The sequence below is a fragment of the Myxine glutinosa genome, chromosome 8, assembly GCF_964187855.1.
Source record: "Myxine glutinosa chromosome 8, kmMyxGlut1.1, whole genome shotgun sequence".
Classification (NCBI taxonomy): domain Eukaryota; kingdom Metazoa; phylum Chordata; class Myxini; order Myxiniformes; family Myxinidae; genus Myxine; species Myxine glutinosa.
In genome coordinates, this window is record NC_136268.1 from 109,578,951 (window position 1) to 109,601,639 (window position 22,689).

At 44.7% G+C, this 22,689-nt stretch overlaps 1 protein-coding gene and 1 long non-coding RNA gene across 3 annotated transcripts in view; one reads left to right on the forward strand and one right to left on the reverse strand.

The window, feature by feature from the left end:
- VPS16 (VPS16 core subunit of CORVET and HOPS complexes) overlaps positions 1-22,689 on the forward strand; it is a 157,291-nt gene that overhangs the window by 45,921 nt on the left and 88,681 nt on the right. For both annotated transcript variants that reach the window (XM_078783671.1, XM_078783672.1), the window contains exons 17-18: positions 657-765; positions 11,302-11,399. In XM_078783671.1, the coding sequence (XP_078639797.1) occupies positions 657-765; positions 11,302-11,399 (207 nt within the window). The remainder of the gene's footprint in view (positions 1-656; positions 766-11,301; positions 11,400-22,689) is intronic.
- Positions 6,724-22,689, reverse strand: part of LOC144893318 (uncharacterized) — a 109,961-nt gene continuing 93,995 nt past the window's right edge. The window contains exon 3 of the long non-coding RNA XR_013624380.1: positions 6,724-6,824. This is a non-coding gene — a long non-coding RNA (uncharacterized LOC144893318). The remainder of the gene's footprint in view (positions 6,825-22,689) is intronic.

Genomic DNA, 22,689 nt, shown 5'->3' on the forward strand with positions numbered 1-22,689 from the left:
CGGGAGTGTAAGCAGACAAGACAGTGCCAGGCAACTAGAGATAAAGCTAGCTGTTTCAGGTTGTATTCGTAGTTGGATAAGTTATAAATGAAAAGGCACAGTCAATAAAAAATCAAAACTGTACAGGAATTAAACTGTACAGGGCCTCTTCTCGAATATTGTGTTCAGTTTTGATCAGCACATCTGAGTTATGACATTGTTGTCATGGAGAGGGTTCAGTGCAGGGCTACTGCATTGATTGCAGGTCTAGCTAGATTTAGCTATGAGGAGCAGATGGAGGAGAAAGGGCTTCATACATTAGAAAGGAGACCATTATGAGGAGATTTGATTAAGATGAAAAGGAAAATGAAGGGTCGAGAAAAAACAAGTGCAGACGAGTTTTTCAGCAGAATAGACTGTAGTGATAGTACAAGGGCCCATAGCTCTGAGAGTAAAGAGGACAGTGAAGAGGGTATTAAGGCAGGGGTCTTTCACTCAGAGTACTTGATGCATTAAATGGTCTCCCTGGAAAGGTAGTAGCAGCATAAACAGTAGATAAGTTATGGCCTTCCTCCTATATCAAGGTATCTTATTATCCAAAATAATTACCCAATAAAGGCCAAATTGAAAACAATTCAGGAACGTTATTTTTGTGTATGTTATTTACTTGTGGACAGCTGCTGGATTACGAAGCTCGTGCAGAGAAGCAGGTCCCTCTGCTTATGCGACTGAAGCGATGGGAGCTGGCCCTTCTCAAAGCCATTGAGAGTGGAGACACAGACCTTGGTATTTATTCTTTCTCTTTGTCCCTTTAAATACATGTTACCATTTTGAGAAATGCGATTGCTCCGAAAACGGACCTTTCAGATAAATTTTGCCGAAATAATTGAAGACCATAGAATTATAACCAGGCTAAGTCACATTTTAGTCATTTCGAGAAAAACGTGCAAAATATTTTGAAAAACGTGATAAACGGGGAAAAAATATAAAATGTGACTTAGCCTGGTTATAATTCTATGGTCTTCAATTTTAAAAAGCAAACTCTTGTTTAATCGAATATTAATTTTCTTTCTGTGTTTTTCTTATTTTTCCCTCTGATGTATTTGATGAGGGAACCTTTTTTTCAGATTATCCATTATACTGCTTGGCAAATGAACAATGCCATATTGTTTGCAGTTTAATCCCACTGAAATTGAAGATTCTTGAACCCTGAAACATGACTTGTTCTGGATGAGGATGGCATGTTCATCTGACCTCTCAATTTAAAAAAGAAAGATAAAAGAATGACCGCACCGTGGTCACAACCTGCGACAAAATCCGGTAACGGGTGGATTACAAAACATGCATTTAAAGCACTTGTAAAAGATGAACAGCACGATTGGGAAAATATCAACTTGATACCTCTCATCCATGACAGCCTCCGCTGAGATTGGTTATTTCAGAAAGAGCTGACTTGTCACACGGTCACAGATTGCTTAACCCCAATATGGGGCCATTCAAAAATTCCATAACGCTATTTTTTATAGGTAGGCGCATACTGTATGTACGTGCCTACCTATTGTATGTACGGGCTTGATTAAACCTTAATAATATTTTTTATTTGACATTGATTCTATTTTTCGGGGTCCCACATCGTCAGTAAACCCAAACAAAGCCAATGGAAATCTGATGCAACAAACACAGGCAGTGTATAATCAGCAGAGGCCTGCAGGTCTGACGTCTTAGACCCACCATAAAACCAAGATGGCGGCCATATTATTTAGTCTGGGTGCCATGGTGGGTGGAGTCAAGTGAAAAATGTGGGTGGGGTCTGGCAGCTGTTTGACCAATGGGTGCACATTTAAAAAATCGACCCCCAACAACAACCACCACAACACCAACAACATCCATGCAGAGCTCTTGTAGACCTGTGACACGTTGCAGGTAAAAATATGTCTGAACAATTTTGGAAGAGAATCCTGATTTGAATAATTTGGTACATGAACCCTTTCTTCGTTCATCATCAGCCTGTTCATTAAAGCAAAGCACGCCATGTCGTTGAGGCATGGCATGCCCTTGAGTGGGATCCAGTAAAGGTCACTAGACAATTTTTGTGACTGGAACTCGAAGGACTTGGCATTAGTATAAACACTCGCTCGGTCGCATTGGGAGCAGCCAGCGGAGAGGGTGGTGTACGTGTATGTGTGCACTATGTTTCACGATTGACTTCCATTTGTATTTAAAGTCCTTTTTGTCTTAATTATACATTTTCACACTTGCTTCGCCGATGATGCTTTAGACTCGGTCATGTCATTATCCTTATTATTGTTATTGTTTATGTTATTATTTTTGTAATAACATTAATATTATTATTATCACTATTGTTGACGTTGGTTCATCGAAAATGTAGTGGTCTGAGAGGGTCATTAACCAGTGTTGCAGCTACATTCAAGTGCAAGGTGTGCATAGAGGGAGCTACAGATGGAGGAAATATTGAGTTGGATCTTGGAGACGGCCTGAAGCTGGAAGGTGTGAAAACATTTTGCTACCTAGGAGACGTGCTGAATGGAGAAGGTGGAGCAGACTCGGCGACGGTTGCTAGCGTGAGATGTGCATGGAAGAAGTTTTGGAAACTTAGTGGCGTGCTGATGAGGAGGCGAGTGTCGTTGAAGCTGAAGGGAAAGGTGTATGCTGCATGTGTGAGAAGTGTTATGATTTATGGGAACGAGACATGGGTAATGAACGTAGAGCAGCAACGAAGGCTGGAAAGGGTGGAAATGTGAATGGATGTGCAGAGTATCGTTGAGGGAGAGGAAGACAAATGATGAATTACGGAAGATTATGGGAATAGAGCCTGTGATGGATGCTGTGAAGAGAAACAGGCTGAGATGGTTGGGTCATGTGTTGAGGAAGGATAAAAGTGACTGGGTGAGAAGAGTGATGGAAATGAATGTAGAAGGAAGTAGAGGACGGGGAAGACCGAGAAATACTTGGCTAAAGGTGGTGGAAGAAGTAATGCGGTCAAGGGGGTTAACAAGGGGAGATGTAGAAAATAGGGCAAAGTGGAGAAGATTGTCATGGGGCCCGCAAGGCGAACCCCCGCTCCAGCAGGGAAAATGGCATTAAAATGCCTGTTGTGTTGTTGTTGTTGTTGACGTACCATTTGGAACGAAAAATTTCGTCTGAAGGTGAAATGCTTGATGTCCTGCTTTTTCTTCACGTGATGTACGGACCTCGGCATGTTAATATTATTATTATTATTATTATTATTATTATTATTATTATTATTATTATTATTAGTCCCCTACCAGTTTCACCTGTGTCTGTCTGTCTGTCCGTCAGTCCATCCCACCTGTGATTTTACAGACCTTTTCCCCCATACCCTTTAACATATTCAACTGAAACTTGGTACCTGGTGTCATTATGATACGTTACCTATTCTTATTATTATGATAAGTTACAGAAACTGTAACTTATTCTCTAGTTTTACATACTTAAAACAATTTGTTCTACTTTATATGGCTCACAGTTGCTGAGTGCTTAGAACAACAACACTCATTGAGATCAGTTGGGGTTAATAATATCTTCTTTATATTATAATTATTATGCCATTATCATGATCATTAAGCCATTATTGTCAGATGGAGTTGACTGATTAATTTGAGGGTATAATAATTTTTACTTCCAGGAGGTGTGAAGACCAGTGACTCTTAATCTACAGTCATGTGAAAAAGTAAGTACACCCCATGTAAAGTTTTGACTTTTTCAACATATTTCAACATTCAGCTATTTGATCTTCATTTCAACAATATTGATAGATAAAGGTGATATAATATAACAAATATCATGAAACATTTACATTTTGTAGTCCATTGTATAATTTAAATAAACATAAATGCAAATTTTGCATGTGGAAAAAGTAAGTACACCCTTGGCTCTAATAGGTGGTATTGCCCCCTTTGGCAGAAACGACCTCAAGTAGGCGTTTCTTATAACTGTCTACCAGTCTCTGACATCGACTGGGAGAATTTTTTCCCACTCCTCCATGCAGAATTCTTTCAGCTGTGCAATGTTTGAGGGGTTTCTTGCATGCACAGCTTGTTTCAAATCCCCCAACAACATCTCGATGGGATTTAGATCCGGGCTTTGACTTGGCCATTCCAGAACCCTCCATTTCTTTCTTTTCATCCATTCCTTGGTGGATTTACTGGTATGTTTAGGGTCATTGTCATGTTGCAAGGTCCACCTTCGGTTGAGCTTCAACTTTCCGACAGATGGCCTCACATTATCCTCAAGCACCCTCTGGTACAATGAAGAATTCATAGTGGATTCCATGATGGTGAGTTGCCCAGGCCCTGATGCAGCAAAGCTGCCCCAAACCATAATATTTCCACCACCATGCTTTACAGTTGGTATCAGGTTCTTGTGGTCAAATGCTGTCTTTGGTTTTCGCCAAACATGTCTTCTGGTACTGTGGCCAAATAGCTCTACCTTTGACTCATCTGTCCAGAGCACATTGTTCCAGAAGTGCTGGTCTTTGCCTAGGTGTTCATTGGCAAACTTTAGTCTTGCCCTGATGTTCTTTCTGGACAGCAAAGGTTTCCTCCTGGCACACCTCCCATGTAGATCAAATTTGTGCAGCCTCTTTCTAATGGTAGACTCGTGCACTTTGACATCAACAGTGGCAAGAGCTACCTGTAGGTCCCGTGATTACATTCTGGGGTTCTTAGAGACTTCTTTCAGCATCTTGCGGTCTGCTCTCGGGCTGAACTTGCTGGGGCGGTCTGGCCTGAACAAGTTGGCAGTTGTTTGGAATCTTCTCCACTTGTAGATGATCTTCCGGACAGTCGAATGATTGATTTCAAATTGTTTGGAGATCTTTTTAAAGCCATTCCCAGACTCGTAGGCCTCTATAACCTTCTTTCTGAAGGCTTCAGAGAGCTCTTTTGATCTAGGCATGGTGACGCCGCACACTTCAACAACAAAGAGCAAATCAAACTAAATGTCTGAGGTTTAAATAAGACAGGTTCCTCCAAGATCCTCTCTAACGATGTTCTAATCATTTGCACCTGAGCTGGTGCACCTGATTCTTATTTTAGGTATTTGAAGTAGTGATAAATGTCGGGGTGTACTTACTTTTTCCACATGCGAAATTTGCATTTATGTTTATTTAAATTATACAATGGACTACAAAATGTAAATGTTTCATGATATTTGTTATATTATATCACCTTTATCTATCAATATTGTTGAAGATCAAATAGCTGTATGTTGAAATATGTTGAAAAAGTCAAAACTTTACATGGGTGTGTACTTACTTTTTCACGTGACTGTAGGTATTACATATATACATCCGATTTTCTCCAAATTTCCCTCCTGCGATTATTAAACAATGCTAGCGACCAATAGGAATGGGCTTATGCATTGAGTTCAGGTCGCAATTGGGCCGTAAAGGTGTTGGTGCAATATTGCTTGTCACACGTGAAGCTATGCCCAGGAGAAATCACATGTGAAGCCCCAAGATGTAAGTTGTTATGAACAATCCACATACAGTTCACGTATTATGCGATTGCTCGAAAAATTGGACAGGTAATGGGATTCATCATTAATGCGTAAAGACTAATTTAAGCACCTTTATTCGGTAAAGATCATCACGGCCTACCTAGAGGCCGCTCTAGTCAAGGTGGCTTGGGTCCATTAGTCTGTGGGGGGGAGCGGAAGGGGGGGGGGGGGGGGATGTGATAAGCAGAGAATGCCTCAATAACTTTGGGTTTCCACGAAATTTCTTTCAGTCTCGTGTTAAGCAACACTCGCGACTAAATCTATGCAGGTTGTTGTTATTTATCCAGTCAAATTGAAACAGTTCAAATTTATAATTGAAAAAAGCTGGACTTGCTCGTCGGTAAAGCCGACATTTCGGTGAGAATCGACTCGCTGTGGTCACGGCAGATGTTGTTTTGGCCAACACTAGCAACTGTTTAAAAAGGTAATCATACATTGGATGGAATTGACTGAATACTTTGTGGTTATAATAATTTTTACTTTCTGTATGTGTGCCCCAAAAAAACGCCACAATGAGCTATTGTCGCATCCCCGGGGTTAACACCCCAAGAGGACGAATGACCGAAACGAGCTTTAACTCCGAGGCGTATTTCGAACTTGGCGGGATTATCTTTTCGCATGTGCGGGAAGGTTCGAAGTCTTACATGATCGGACGGCCGACACTGGGTTATTCCGAACCCACACACTAAGAAACGAAACAAGACAAGAAATTGAAAATCAACAACTAATGATTTAATGAAAATAAATGCAAGGACAATTCAAATGTTGAGGTTAAAAAAAAAACTAATAGTAATAGCCTGAGGTGAGGGACCCTCCACACAGACTCGATTACAGACACGGGGAGAAATGAAAGAAAATAAAATGATTTGGTAATCGACCTACACTCAGCTGTGCATCCCCAAATGGCTGGTAAGGCTTGCTGGTCGTTCGTTGCCTCCAAACCACAGTGCAGGAAGCGCACAAAATGGCGCGGAGTCGCACTCCTCGATGTCCCAATGTGAGGTACTTCTCGCGATGCCGACTGCCCCTAACCTCTCTTGTACAGTCTCTTTCCACAAGCGCACATGAGCCAAAGATGCGCCGCTGCCTGCGACCAAGCCAGAACAAAGAGAAAATGTGACCGCCTCCAACAAACGCCAGCACAAAGAGACCAAGATGGTGAAATGGCGTCTTTTTCCTCTCCCAGCTCTCGAATGTTCCACACTCACGTCGCACTTTGTCCAATCATCGAGCGCTACTCAATCATTCCATCGCGCCTCCACCAATCACGAAGGCCAGGGTGTGGCCACCTCGCTACGAGTCATCTGGGGGGGGGGGGGGGGGGAGGGCGGGTGTTCAGATGACCTCGTTCCCTTGCCGATGGCAAATGCTATTTCTGTCGGCCCTGGTGTGCTGTGAGCGAATGAGTCCATTTGTTACAGTTGTTGTTTGGCAGGCTTTTTAATTGTAATAAAGATGGAGGGAAGATCACAGGAGTCAAGCACGTACAGGGGAATTTAACCTTACGGACCCTATAATTATTTAGCACAAAACCACCCTCCTTATGGCGACATGCAAACGCTCTTACCCAGACAGAGGGTCTACTTACGTACATCGAGATAGCTTCTTTGTGGCATACGGAGCATTCTAATCTGCACATTCTGAACTTCCTTAAGGTATTTCATGCCTACCCCCCACAAACGTAACACTATTTATACACCTTCATATGGCATTTGTCCAAGGTGGAGGAATACTTTAGCAGAGGGGGGCAAATGAAGTTGCTACAACTTTCACTGTATGATCCTTAGTAATCCTGGAAAGTTTGGTTGAGATTGGATATGTAATGACTGAATGCATCATGGATAGACAGACAGACAGACGGACACAAAATTTTGTATTTTAATATGATTTATTCTCAAATAAAAATTATTCTTCCAATTTTTTTTTAGCCCAAGGCTTTCTGGTTTCACTACAGATGAGTAATTAGATTTTCATTCCAACTCGACACTGGCTTTGTGTCATCGGAATGACATTCGTCCTTTTCCAAGATCATCAGTTAATCCTATTTATCACCTGCTTTACATTCCAATGCAAGGTTAACACAGGTGTGCTAATTACCAGGGAATGAAAAGTAAAGCTCGTGTTTTCTCTTTGGGCCCTTCTATTCTGCTTCCGATGAATGCTAGAATACCCTTGTCATCTTTTGGTCAATAAAATGTATTCTTTGAAGTGTCTGCCGACGCACACCAATACAAGCTTTGAGAGTCCAGTATACCTCTTTCAATTTCAATCGACTTTGCTCAGCTATGCAGCGTTTTTATTACCCTCACCGAAGGAGAGGGTATTGCATTTGGGTTTGTTTGTATGTCTGGCTGTTTCTCAGCACAGAATGTACTAACAGGCCACAAACGCCACCTAGTGATAGCCAGAAGTACACTGTCTCTTTTTATAACTGCGTAACTCTATAAAGTACATATGTACAATTGGAATGTGAGTACATCTATGAAATATTGTGATGGACATCACCTCTGGATAACTCGGAGGACAGCGTGTATTCGAGAGACCACAGACGCTGTTTGCATCCCTCAATTCTAGCTGGATCTTCACGCCCAAGGTCGGTTTACCATGCCGGTGAGTGAAGTGAGGCAAAAGGCGAACCGTGCGGGCAGTTACGCAACAGACCTTAGTCACTTGGCCGAGCGGAACCAACGTTGCCTGACGACAGCATCTGAGATGGAACTTGGATAACACATTCCGAGCTGGCTAAATGCCTCAGCAGTCTTATGCCACCATCAGAAGTGAGATAATTATTCAGCACAGTTTCTTGAGGAAATGGCTTTCAGTGACAGTAATAAAAATGCAAGTATTTACAATTGCAGGCAAACAGGTACTTAGAAGGAGAGAAAACAATGGAATGGCATATATGTACAACAATTAATCATAGCACTGGTGTTGGCTTAGCGGTTAGGGTGCCGGCTTGGGATCCTAGGATCCTGGGTTCGAATCCCGGTCGATTGCTGAATTAACGCCAGGGGGGTTGACTCAGCCTGTCATCCTTCCTTCCGAGGTCGGCAAATTGAGTACCAGCTTGCTGGGACGAATGATCACGGTGTGTACCCCGATTTAGAATAGGTACACCGTATCCCTACGCATCGTAAGAGCGTGACCAAGGGTTGGCGTCGGGAAGGGCATCCGGCCATAAAAACATTGCCTCAAACAGGGAACCATGAATGTCATGGGGCCCGCAAGGCTAACGCCCGCTCTAGCGGGGAAAATGGCCTTTAAAAAACGATCATTCATTCATCATTCAATTAATCATAGCACTTGTACTTTCCTAAATTATCCCCTACGTGACAGATCCGCCTTCAGAACCTTATCAATGACTTAACACACTACATTACAGTATGCTGGCATCATCCATCCGATGTGGAAGGGAGAGATGAGTGATTGGCATAGAATGATGAGCTGAATGATTGGTGAAGAAGTTGCGATGAGGATAGAAAGAAATAGATAGGGACATGACAGACCCTGCACACCTCACTTGTTAATCCTTGCTCCCATGTCCTGACTGAAACCGGAACCGTCCGTGCTGTGCTCCCAACCTGCTCCTCACACAGCCGTGGCACTGGCATTTCCCCGTGTACCGGTGAGGTCACTCACGGCACGTATTCATTGTGCTTCCTGACAGGACACCCGGGTGCTGTAGATGAGGTAGAGGCTCCAGTGGTGCAGCCATCAGATGTGGGAACATGAAAGCGAAGGTGTACAATGTTGGAAGGCCAACAAATAAGGAAGACAGTGAAAGGAGGGAGACGGAAGATGCAGGAAAGAATGAATGACGAAGATGTATGGTGTGACAAGAAGTGAATCGACAAAGCACGAAGGAGAGTGAAAGAAGAAATACCAGCGAGCAAAGCGAAATGAATGACACAGAGAAGGACGCAAAGGGAAAAAGACGAGAGGTCCCTCAAATTTGAGCCAATAATAATAATCAAGCCCCCAACAGAGTCTGTAGCCCTCTCAAGCTGCAAAGCTTCGAATCTCTCTTTCTTCCCACTTCCTCTCTGGAGATTCTCAAAGCTGCATTTTTATAGAGTTTCGAAACCCCTATGCTCAAACCTAGACTCCCCTCACCCCCCTTACTTCTCTCGTCTGTAGGAGGAGCTGCCTTCGGCCTGGATCTTGGCACGATGCACTTTTTCAGGCGCTCATGAAACCTGTTTGAAACGTTTTCGGGGGCTGTAAGGAAAGTGTGTTTGTGTCTGAGGAAAATGCGTTGCAAATTGCTTGTAGGAAATAATGTGCAATGAGAAAAATGACACATGGGATTTCTATCTACACAATTGCAACACAGATCTATCAACGTGGACTTTAGACAGTTAAAATACACAGTATAACTATGAAATAACTGCTTTAACTATAGGAGGATCTCTTTTGGACTCCCCAAAACCACAACACTATATAGGGTACAATTATAATGCGAGTACATCCATAAAGTATGTACAATTAGAATGCGAGTACATCTATAAAGTATGTACAATTAGAATGTGAGTGTCGATAAAGTATGTACAATTATGATGCGAGTACGCCGTCTATAAAGTACTGTATGTACAATTAGGATGCGAGTACGCCGTCTATAAAGTATGTACAATTAGGATGCGAGTACGCCGTCTATAAAATATGCACAATTAGGATGCGAGTGCATCTATAAAGTATGTACAATTAGGATGCGAGTGCATCTATAAAGTATGTACAATTAGGATGCGAGTACGCCGTCTATAAAGTATGCACAATTAGGATGCGAGTGCATCTATAAAGTATGTACAATTAGGATGCGAGTACTCCGTCTATAAAGTATGTACAATTAGGATGCGAGTGCATCTATAAAGTATGTACAATTAGGATGCGAGTGTATCTATAAAGTATGTACAATTAGGATGCGAGTACGCCGTCTATAAAATACGTACTATAAACCCACATTAATAGTTTCTTTCAGAATACTTTTCTAAACCCTCCTTTTGGCCCCTCCTCCTCACAAAAAAAATCCTCACGAGGCTTGTAACCTTCCTCCCAATGAAATGGTCTCTAACTCATGACCTGCACAATATCTTGGCTTGGGCTCACGGAAGAGCTTAAATACACATTGTGTCATTAAGAATGTAAGATGTCTTTGTATTTTTTATTTTGTGAGACTTGAATGAAGTATTTGAAGCAGTGTGTCTGGAAAGGTAGCCTCAAGGAATGCACACTCACATTTGAGCTGTCTCTCTAGGGTTTGAATTGTGACGCAGCTATAAACTGTCACCCTGCTGTTTCAAATAATGTCACTCGACACGTCATTGTGCACCATCTCTTGGATGGACATGCTGTCATAAACTGTGACTCTGCTCATCAATGTGCACCATTCCTTGGATGGACATTTAGCTAGAGAACTGGCTGACTGCCAAAACTGGTCATTCGTGGTGAGTTCAAGATCCCACGATGTCTTTTGTGAAAAGGAGGCGAGTTATTGCCGGCACCCTGAACAAGTTACGTATTCCTGTTATTTTCACTCGGCTTTTCCACGACGGAGTGGCAATCTGTCCAGGATAAGATTCGAGTCTCAAGTTGTCGTTGATGCCCCAAAGCTCTCAAGAGTATGTGCATCCATTTATTATTAAATATACTGTAGTATGGTTTAACAATCATTCAAACTGTGTGCAAGCTCTGCTCTTTACGGAATGTTGTAACCGTGCCAGTAACAAATTATGAATAAATGAAAAGCTTTTTCTTCCAGAAAAAGTGATATGTACGTTGTTACAGTGTATATGGTCATTGTGGATCTCAAGGGCGTGTTAAACCAGACTGACTTTTACTTCACTCTGCGCAAGTACCCCGTGGCACGCAACCTTCAACTCAAGGTGATTCTGTGAACTGGGGAGAGGTTTTTAAATGAGGAAGGTGATTGGGGATTTTGTGAAGAGCAATTATTTAATTTGTTCTTTAATGAATCTGTTCTTCAGAGATTTTTCTTTCCAGTATTTTCCACTATTTCCCCACAAAATCGGCTAATTTGATAGATGCAGTGCCCTGAGGAGGTAAGACTTGAGACGCTGAAACAAATTGACATGAGTTTTTAGCCGCGTCGCAAGACGCTGGTCATAGAGTGCCCTCTGCTGTTGTTCTTGTTCTTGTTCTTCTTCTTCTTCTTCTTGTTCTTGTTGTTCTTGCAGAGAAGACAAAACCTCAAAGCTCCACCCATTCTGGGAACCATAGCTCCACCCATTGTGGGAGAGGCTTCATATAAACAAATATCCACCATTTTATTAACTCGCATAGCTTTGAGGCCTGTTTTGTAGGCCCATGGTGTCTTCCTCTCTCACACAGTTTTATTTCAAATCAAATTCGATATATCATTTCATTTTTCACAGTCGCTAACATAGTTTTAGACTCGGTTGAAAAAAAACGGGAAGAAAATCCGATGAAAGTTGCCCTTTTATAGAACGAAATGAATTCTCAAAGGCCTGTAACTTCAAGTCCATTGAGATTTTTTTTTTTTTAATCGCGGCATGGTCAGTCATACACCGCCCGAAATAACAGACGGGAAAATGCCGAGATATATATATTTTGTTTAAATCGCGGCATGGTCAGTCATACACCGCCCAAAATAACAGACGGGAAAATGCCGAGATATATTAAAAATTCGTCCATTTGATGACAATCGTCATGATGAAATATTTAATTTATACGTCGTCACAATAATGTGGAGAGAGGAGCATAGCTTCGTTCACGTGTCGCCACATACGGGAAATTGCCGAGATATATATTTTTTAAATCGCGGCATGGTCAGTCATACACCGCCTGAAATAATAGACGGGAAAATGCCGAGATATATTAAAAATTCGTCCATTTGATGACAATCGTCACGATGAAATATTTAATTTATACGTCGTCACAATAATGTGGAGAGAGGAGCATAGCTTCGTTCACGTGTCGCCACACACGGGAAATTGCCGAGATATATATTTTTTAAATCGCGGCATGGTCAGTCATACACCGCCTGAAATAACAGACGGGAAAATGCCGAGATATATTAAAAATTCGTCGCCACACACGGGAAATTGCCGAGATATATTTTCACTTTGCACAAAAATAACATCAAGTAATCGAATGAATAGGAATGTCCTGTGCCTATAACATCGACGTTATAGGCACAGCTGCATCTAGGCGTTGTGTAACATCGACGCGGCTTTTGTTTTAATTAAAACTTTTTGTACTTGTTTTATTGTTCAGATCTCTGTGAAATACATGCTTGCTTGGTCATTCGAATGTAGTTTTGAAAATGTTTACCACGATTGTCTCTAAAGTTCAATTTCATGTTTATTCCACACCTAAGAAAGTTATACTGCACTAGTTGTAAGGTTTATGAAGCAGGTCAATTTGGTTTTACAATTGTGTTGTTGAAAATATAGTTGCGTTGGACACCTCCCAACACATTCTTTATAGAGACTTTTAAAAGCTCAAACTGGTCTGGTGGTCAGTGTCTGTCCCATTGAGCTGAGGTCTACATTGTGCTGTGTTAGAAAGTACCCACACTCACTTTTCAGCTGGCCCACCTGTGTTCATATCTAAATCCAGCTATGTCCAGGCTTAGTCCGGGAACCTGTTTGCATGCATTTGGCGGTTGTTGTTTTTGTTTAAAGGAGTTTTTGCATGGCCGGGCAAGTCAGCCAAAACGTGAGGGGAAAATTGAGAGGGATATATATAAACGCATGTTAGGTCACTGAGTTGGTTCACCAATCAAAAGCTAGAAGACGATTACTTTTAGATCGAAAGGTCAAGGTTGCATAAACTGTCTATCTATATCTATCTATCTATATTTTTATTATATTTATTATTTTATTTATTTATTATATATATATATATATATATGTATATATATATATATATATATATATATATATGTATATATATATCAGCTTTTGCTCGCGGCCGAGCTCGCGGCCCAATATATATATATATATATATATAATTATATATATATATATATATGAAAGTTTTTTGTTTGTTTGTCTGCACGCGCGAATCTCCTGAACGGTGAAAGATAGGAGGAAACCTCTGAAACAAAAAATGTCGGGACGGGCCCCGGAAAGTTTATAGGCTAGGTGGCGAGGCCGGTCGAGGCCGCCTCGGCCGGGCTGGGCCCATTTCGCAATTAAAAGCTGAGCTGAATTATAGTAGTCAATCTTCTACGGCCACGAGTAAAAGCTGAATTATAGTAGTAAATTCATTCAAAAAGAAATAAAAATGTCGGGACAGGCCCCGGGAAGGTTTTAGGTGAGGTGGCGAGGCCGCTTTGGCCGGGCTGGGCCCATTTCGCAATTAAAAGCTGAGCTGAATTATAGTAGTCGATCTTCTACGGCCGCAAGTAAAAGCTGAATTATAGCAGTAGTATTCATTCAAAAAGAATTAAAAATGTAGGGATGGGCCCCGTGAAGGTTATAGGCTAGGTGGCGAGGCCAGTTGTGGCCGCCTCTGACGGGCTGGGCCCATTTCGCAATTAAAAGCTGAGCTAAATTATAGTAGTCGATCTTCTACGGCCGCGAGCAAAAGCTGAATTATAGTAGTAAATTCATTCAAAAATAACTAAAAATGTCGGGACGGGCCCCGGGAAGGTTATAGGCTAGGTAGCGAGGCCGGTCGAGGCCGCTTTGGCCGGGCTGGGCCCATTTCGCAATTAAAAGCTGAGCTTTCATAAATTCCTTTCATAAATTGATCGTCTGTTTGCCGTGTCGCGAGCAAGGCCTTTGCCGCGTTGCGAACGATTTGAAATCGAAGTTAAGTGATTGTTCCCATTTGTATTTTCGTTAAAACTATTTATTTATGGTGTTGTACGTATATTGTGTCCCGACGAAGATTTTTCGGTGCAAATCTTTCATACCTGTATTGAAAATCGTGTTAATTCGTGTCGTGTCTTGAGGCCTTGTACAGTGTGCACTGTACAACCTTGAGGCTTTGTTTTTCTCAGCGGTCCGTCGTTTGTGATCCAATAACTTTCGTTCTCTGTATTCCCAGTCTTTTCACCCATAGCCTACTTCCTTGTGTAAATCTCAACTCCAAAAAAAACAAAAAAACAACAACAACAACAACATTTCCTTCTCTGTTCTCATTCGTTTATTCATTCTTATTCGTTCGTTCGTTCTTTGACCACGTGTTTCTCCCCCATTTCCCCAGATAGTTCTCACTCATTAACCTTCAATGTTTACACTTTCCCCTCAAGTTATGTATTCCGTCATATTTTATAACACCTTTTTCTTCTTCTTCTTTAAAAGGCTGCTTTCGACTTGCTCACCAAATCAATTCATCCCCAAAAAAATATCCATCTCCTATAGTGCCTTTTTTCTACATTCCCTAAACTCTCCTGCACTCCATCCTCCATCCAGCGTCCTTAAACGTATTTTTAACTCGAAGGTCACAAGAAACTCATTTTGCAATAAATGTTCGTTTCCCATAAATCGTACACTTTCAAAAATCCAATCTCACCCCTCCCCTCCAAATCTTCCCCATAACCCCTCCCCTCCAAATCTTCCCCATCACCCCTCCCCTCCAAATCTTCCCCATCACCCATCCCTTTCAAATCTCCCCCTTGCCCCCTCCCTCCTAAACTACCCCCTCACCCCTCCCCGCCAAGACGCCCCCTCGCCCCTCCCCTCCTAGACTCCTGCCTCACCCCTCCCCTCCAAATCTCCCCCATATCCCATCCCTTTCAAATCCCTCCCCTTGTCCCTTCCCTCCCAAACTCCCCCCTCACCCCTCCCCTTCAAATCTCCCCACCCTCATTGCTTCTCAATTTCCCCCCTCTCACTCCCCCTCCTCAAAGCATCCTCCCCGCTTCTTCCCCCTTCAAACTCTCACCTCCATCTCCCCCAACCTTCTGCCTCGCTCTTCCCCCTCCTCAAATAACACCTCATTGTGGCTCACCCAATCACCATCAAACCTTTTGTCCGCCCCATCCTTCCCTTTCTCCGAGCTATTCTGAAATCTCTGACACACCTTCAACAGCTCTCCCTACCTCTTCCACCTCTTCCACATCTTACCCTACCCCTCCTCCCCCCTGTTCTGTATCTGATGCTCCCCCTTCCTCTTCATTAACGGTATGGACCTCAAACATCCGGGGCCTTCGTTCAAACTTAACTGATCTCTCCATACAGGTTGCTTCTGTCAAACCAGACGTGATCTGCTTAACAGAAACTTTCCTCCTTTATGATGTCTCTGATTCCATAGTATCTCTCCCGGGCTACTCCCTCCTCCGGTATGATAGACCTGAGCCTCGTCCTGGAGGCGGGGTTGCTATCTTTATCAAAAACTCTCTTCCTCACTCGCCCTGCACTGCACTCTCTCCACCTCACCCCCAGGAATACCTCTGGCTACGGCTTCCCCTTCGCTCCCACCTCTTGTTCATATGTGTGTTGTACCGTCCACCAAACAGTGATGACTCCATCTACATCTCGCTGTCTGATGATATGGACCAACTTCTATCTACTCATCCCAACTCTCTCTTCCTCATATGTGGTGATTTCAACTGTCATCATGCCAGTTGGCTGGGTGTGGGTACCTCTCTCACCAGCCATGGCTCCTCAGCAAAGGACTTCTGCGACTCACTGGGACTGACACAATCTGTCAATTTCCCGACCCGGATCTTAGTCAACGGAACATCTTCTCTTCTGGACTTGGTTATGACTAACTTCCCTGAAAATGTCTGCTGCTCTTCTTCTGCTCCGATCGGATCATCTGATCATGTCCTTGTTAAAGTGGACATCTCTCTGACCATCCTCAGGGAGCCTGCTCAGCGTCGACGAGTCTGGCATTTCACTCAGGCCAACTGGCACGGTCTTCAAGCAGCCATCAATCATCTGGACTGGTCTCCCATCTCTACCACCTCTGACATCAACTCATCCTGGGAATTCTTCCAAAGTAAATTGCTCTCTCTCATGCACAGATTTATCCCATCTCGTCTTCAGTTGTCATACCCTTCCTCCCGTCCATGGTACACGGAATCTTGTGGTGAGGCTGTTGCCCAGAAACAACTTGCCTTCGTCTCCTGGAAAGCAAATCCAACGGAAGGAAATCTCATTTCCTTTCACAAAGCCCGAAACAAGTGTGTGTCCACCCTCAGGAGAGCCAGGAAACAATATCTCTCCGTTCTCAAGACCGAACTCTCTTATCTGTCTCCCTCTTCCAAATCCTGGTGGCGTCTGGTCAAATCCGTTTCTGGTGTTTGTTCCCCCTCCATCCCCTCCCTTACCTCAAACGGCTACACAGCTGACTCCGCACGTGAAAAAGCTGAATGCCTCAACTCTGTGTTTGCCTCTAAATCTTGTGTCCCAAACCCATCCCTCTCTGTACCCACCATACCCAGTCGTACCCTGCTGCTCCTGGACTCCGTGTCCTTTCCTCCTGACAAGGTGGAAAAGTTTCTGTCAACCCTCGACTCTGATTCTGCAACTGGACCCGACGGCATCAGCCCACGGGTCCTAAAATCCTGCTCTGCTGCTCTATCTCACCCTCTCTCTGTTCTCTTCACCCTCTCTTTTGCTCAAGGTCAACTGCCATCTGCTTGGAAATCAGCCAACATCACCGCTTTGCACAAAAAAGGTGCAAAAACAGATCCTAGCAACTACAGACCAATCAGCCTTCTCCCAATTATCAGCAAAGTCATGGAATCCATCATTGCTTCGGATATGAAATCTTTCCTCTTCTCCAATGGCTTGATCTCTGATCATCAATTTGGTTTCAGACCAGGTCACTCTACTCTGGACATGCTGCTTCTGCTGTCTCAACAATGGATGGAGGTCCTCAATGCCAAACAGGAAATTAGAGCTGTCTCCCTCGACATATCACGTGCCTTCGACACGGTCTGGCACCCCGCTCTGCTCACCAAACTCTCCTCCTTTGGTATCCATGGAAATCTGCACGCATGGCTGGCAGACTTCCTCTCTAGTCATCGTCAACGTGTGGCCCTGAATGGGTTTCTCTCATCTCCTCTTCCTGTTCAGGCTGGAGTTCCCCAAGGCAGTGTTCTGGGCCCCGTGCTTTTTCTGGTCTTCATCAATGATCTCTCTGACTCTCTCGAAAATCCTCTCTATCTCTTTGCTGATGACTCCACTCTCTGCCGCTCCATTCCTCTTCCCTCAGATCGGCAGTCTGCTGCCTCCTCACTCTCTGAAGACCTGGACAAAATCACAGACTGGTCAAACAAGTGGAACATGTCTTTCAATCCTGACAAATCTCACACTCTTACTATGTCTCTCCGAAAAGATCGACTGGACAACCCTCCCATCTACTTTCTCAACAATCCTCTCCAAGAAGTTCTGTCACTCAAGATTTTGGGTCTCACTATCTGCCATGATCTTTCTTGGGAAAACCACATTTCCAAGCTGGCCTCCAAAGCCAGTCGCCGACTGGGCATCCTCCGTCGTGCGAAGTCCTTCCTCGGCACACCTGAGCTCCTCACCACATACAAGGCTTTCATCCGCAGCTCAATGGAATACTGTTCTCCCCTATGGGCCGGTGCTCCTGCCTCACACCTAGCTCGGCTTCACGCTGTTGAAACCAAAGCTTTCAGAATTATTGGAATCTCCCGCGATGAAGCTATCTCTGAGGGCCTTTCACTCACTCACCGCAGGCAGGTAGGTGGTCTTTCTGTCTTCTACCGACTCCTCTCCGGCCTTGCACCCCCAGCTCTCTCTGTGCTCTGTCCCCCAAATATTCCTACAGGTCGCACAAGATCTGCCAGCAACCCTCTGATGGTTAAACTGCCGAAATCTCGGCTCTCTGCTCACCTTCACTCTTTCATTCCTCTTTTCTCCCGCCTCTGGAACAAACTCCCTCACTCCCTTCAATCCCACTCCTCCCTCCAGGTCTTTAAAACAGCTGTTCACCACCATCTCTTATCTTCCCCCATCCAAAACCTTGATCTTTTCTACCCCCGCTAATTCACCCCAGATCCACCTTGTTTGAAATTCCAACTTCTTTCCTGGAAGTCCTGGCAGTGTCCATATGTTTTATACCTCTCCCACCGCCCCCTTCCTACGCCCCCCCCCCCCAAAGCCCTCGCCCTCTCTCAGATCTCTCGATGTCTCCATGTCTCTCGGTCCCTGCTCTCAAATGTTGTGTTTGTGTCCTTCCCCCTCTCTCCCCATCTTGTCTACCGCTCCCTATGTTATATGTTTTATGTGTCGGTTTGTCTTTCTGTGTGATTAATGTTCGCTCTTTCACGAGCCTCGATCTTGTATACAAAAAAAAAAAAAAAAAAAAAAAAAAATAGCTGAATTATAGTAGTCAATCTTCTACGGCCGCGAGTAAAAGCTGAATTATAGCAGTAGTAGTCTTTCAAAAAGAACTAAAAATGTCGAGACGGTCCCCGGGAAGGTTATAGGCTAGGTGGCGAGGCTGGTCGAGGCCGCCTCGGATGGGCTGGGCCCATTTCACAATTAAAAGCTGAGCTGAATTATAGTAATCAATCTTATACGGCCGCGAGTAAAAGCTGAATTATAGGAGTAGTATTCATTCAAAAATAACTAAAAATGTCAGGACGGGCCCCGGGAAGGTTATAGGCAAAGTGGCGAGGCCGCTTTGGCCGGGCTGGGCCCATTTTGCAATTAAAAGCTGAGCTGAATTATAGTAGTCAATCTTCTATGGCCGCGAGTAAAAGCTGAATTATAGTAGTATTCATTCAAAAAGAACTAAAAATGTCAGGACGGGCCCCGGGAAGGTTATTGGTGAGGTGGCGAGGCCGCCTCGGACGGGCTGGGCCCATTTCGCAATTAAAAGCTGAGCTGAATTATAGTAATCAATCTTATACGGCCGCGAGTAAAATCTGAATTATAGTAGTAAATTCATTCAAAAAGAACTAAAAATGTTGGGACGAGCCCCGGGAAGGTTATAGGCTATGTGGCGAGGCCGGCCGAGGCCGCTTTGGTCGGGCTTCGCCCATTTCGCAATTAAAAGCTGAGCTGAATTATAGTAGTCAATCTTCTACGGCCACGAGTAAAAGCTGAATTATAGTAGTAAATTCATTCAAAAAGAACTGAAAATGTCGGGACGGGCCCCGGGAAGGTTATAGGCTAGGTTCTGAGGCCAGTCGAGGCAGCTTTGGCTGGGCTGGGCCCATTTCGCAATTAAAAGCTGAGCTGAATTATAGTAGTCGATCTTCTACGTCCACGAGTAAACGCTGAATTATAGTGGCAAATTCATTCAAAAAGAACTAAAAATGTCGGGAAAGTTATAGGCTAGGTGGTGAGACTTTGGTGTATTTTGGGTCTTCGGGGTCTTCATGGGCTTTTGGGTCTTAAGGTTCTTTTGGTTCTTGGTTTTGAAGGGTCTTTGGGTCTTCGGGGTATTTTGGGTCTTCAGGGTCTCTTTGGTTTTCGGGGTCTTTTGGGTCTTCGTGGTGTTTTGGGTCTTCGTGGTGTTTTGGGTCTTCGTGGTGTTTTGGGTCTTCAGGGTGTCTTTGGTCTTTGGGGTCTTTTGGGTCCTCGGGGTGTTTTGTGTCTTCGGGGTGTTTTGTGTATTTGGGGTGTTTTGTGTCTTGGGGGTGTTTTGGGTCTTGGGGGTGTTTTGTGTCTTGGGGGTGTTTTGGGTCTTGGGGGTGTTTTGGGTCTTGGGGGTGTTTTGTGTCTTGGGGGTGTTTTGGGTCTTGGGGGTGTTTTGTGTCTTGGGGGTGTTTTGGGTCTTGGGGGTGTTTTGGGTCTTGGGGGTGTTTTGGGTCTTGGGGGTGTTTTGGGTCTTGGGGGTGTTTTGGGTCTTGGGGGTGTTTTGGGTCTTGGGGGTGTTTTGGGTCTTGGGGGTGTTTTGGGTCTTGGGGGTGTTTTGGGTCTTGGGGGTGTTTTGGGTCTTGGGGGTGTTTTGTGTCTTGGGGGTGTTTTGGGTCTTGGGGGTGTTTTGGGTCTTGGGGGTGTTTTGTGTCTTGGGGGTGTTTTGGGTCTTGGGGGTGTTTTGTGTCTTGGGGGTGTTTTGGGTCTTGGGGGTGTTTTGGGTCTTGGGGGTGTTTTGTGTCTTGGGGGTGTTTTGGGTCTTGGGGGTGTTTTGTGTCTTGGGGGTGTTTTGGGTCTTGGGGGTGTTTTGGGTCTTGGGGGTGTTTTGGGTCTTGGGGGTGTTTTGGGTCTTGGGGGTGTTTTGGGTCTTGGGGGTGTTTTGGGTCTTGGGGGTGTTTTGGGTCTTGGGGGTGTTTTGGGTCTTGGGGGTGTTTTGGGTCTTGGGGGTGTTTTGGGTCTTGGGGGTGTTTTGGGTCTTGGGGGTGTTTTGGGTCTTGGGGGTGTTTTGGGTCTTGGGGGTGTTTTGGGTCTTGGGGGTGTTTTGGGTCTTGGGGGTGTTTTGGGTCTTGGGGGTGTTTTGGGTCTTGGGGGTGTTTTGGGTCTTGGGGGTGTTTTGGGTCTTGGGGGTGTTTTGGGTCTTGGGGGTGTTTTGGGTCTTGGGGGTGTTTTGGGTCTTGGGGGTGTTTTGGGTCTTGGGGGTGTTTTGGGTCTTGGGGGTGTTTTGGGTCTTGGGGGTGTTTTGGGTCTTGGGGGTGTTTTGGGTCTTGGGGGTGTTTTGGGTCTTGGGGGTGTTTTGGGTCTTGGGGGTGTTTTGGGTCTTGGGGGTGTTTTGGGTCTTGGGGGTGTTTTGGGTCTTGGGGGTGTTTTGGGTCTTGGGGGTGTTTTGGGTCTTGGGGGTGTTTTGGGTCTTGGGGGTGTTTTGGGTCTTGGGGGTGTTTTGGGTCTTGGGGGTGTTTTGGGTCTTGGGGGTGTTTTGGGTCTTGGGGGTGTTTTGGGTCTTGGGGGTGTTTTGGGTCTTGGGGGTGTTTTGGGTCTTGGGGGTGTTTTGGGTCTTGGGGGTGTTTTGGGTCTTGGGGGTGTTTTGGGTCTTGGGGGTGTTTTGGGTCTTGGGGGTGTTTTGGGTCTTGGGGGTGTTTTGGGTCTTGGGGGTGTTTTGGGTCTTGGGGGTGTTTTGGGTCTTGGGGGTGTTTTGGGTCTTGGGGGTGTTTTGGGTCTTGGGGGTGTTTTGGGTCTTGGGGGTGTTTTGGGTCTTGGGGGTGTTTTGGGTCTTGGGGGTGTTTTGGGTCTTGGGGGTGTTTTGGGTCTTGGGGGTGTTTTGGGTCTTGGGGGTGTTTTGGGTCTTGGGGGTGTTTTGGGTCTTGGGGGTGTTTTGGGTCTTGGGGGTGTTTTGGGTCTTGGGGGTGTTTTGGGTCTTGGGGGTGTTTTGGGTCTTATAATAATAATAATAATAATAATAATTCATTTATTTTGTATAGCGCTTTTCCAGAAGCCCAAAGGCGCTTTGACAGAGTGGAAAACATAATGCATAACAATACATGAAAACAACAATTGCAAAAAGACAAGAATCAAGAAAACAAACAGCAGCGATATACGGCATATATATAAGACAAGAATCAAAAAGACAAGACAAGAATCAATAGGGAAATATTTAAAGCAAAAGGAGGGAGAAGGAGAAGAGATAGTCAGGGGTTAAATGCTGTGGGTTGAATGTTGAATGCAGCGTTGAACAGGTGGGTCTTTAGTGATGTTTTGAATGTGGTGAGTGAGGAGGAGTCTCTGATGGTGTGAGGTAGTGAGTTCCAGAGGGTGGGAGCAGCGATGGAGAAGGCCCTGTCCCCCCAGGATCTGAATTTGGTCCGGATGGAGGGGGTCAGGAGGTTGGTACCAGCAGAGCGGAGGTTGCGGGTGGGAGTGTGTCTGGAGAGGAGGTCAGCCAGGTAGGATGGGGCCAGGTTATGGAGGGCTTTGTATGTCAAGAGGAGGATTTTGTACTGGATTCTCTGGGGGATGGGGAGCCAGTGAAGCTTGTAAAGGACGGGGGTGATGTGGTCACGGGTCCGGGAATGAGTGAGTAGACGGGCAGCGGAGTTCTGAATGTATTGGAGTTTATTGGTGATTTTTGAGGGTGAACCATAGAGGAGGCTATTGCAGTAGTCCAGACGGGAGGTGATGAAGGCGTGGATGAGGGTTTCTGCAGCCGTGGAGGAGAGGGATGAGCGGAGACGGGCAATGTTTTTCAGGTGAAAGAAGGCTGACTTTGTGATCTGTTTAGTGTATTTGTCGAAGGAAAGGGTTTGGTCAAAGATGACGCCAAGATTCCGGATGTGAGGGGAGGTGGATACTGGGATACCGTCGATGTTGAGGGCAAAGTTATGGGTGGATTTTGTGAGCGTTT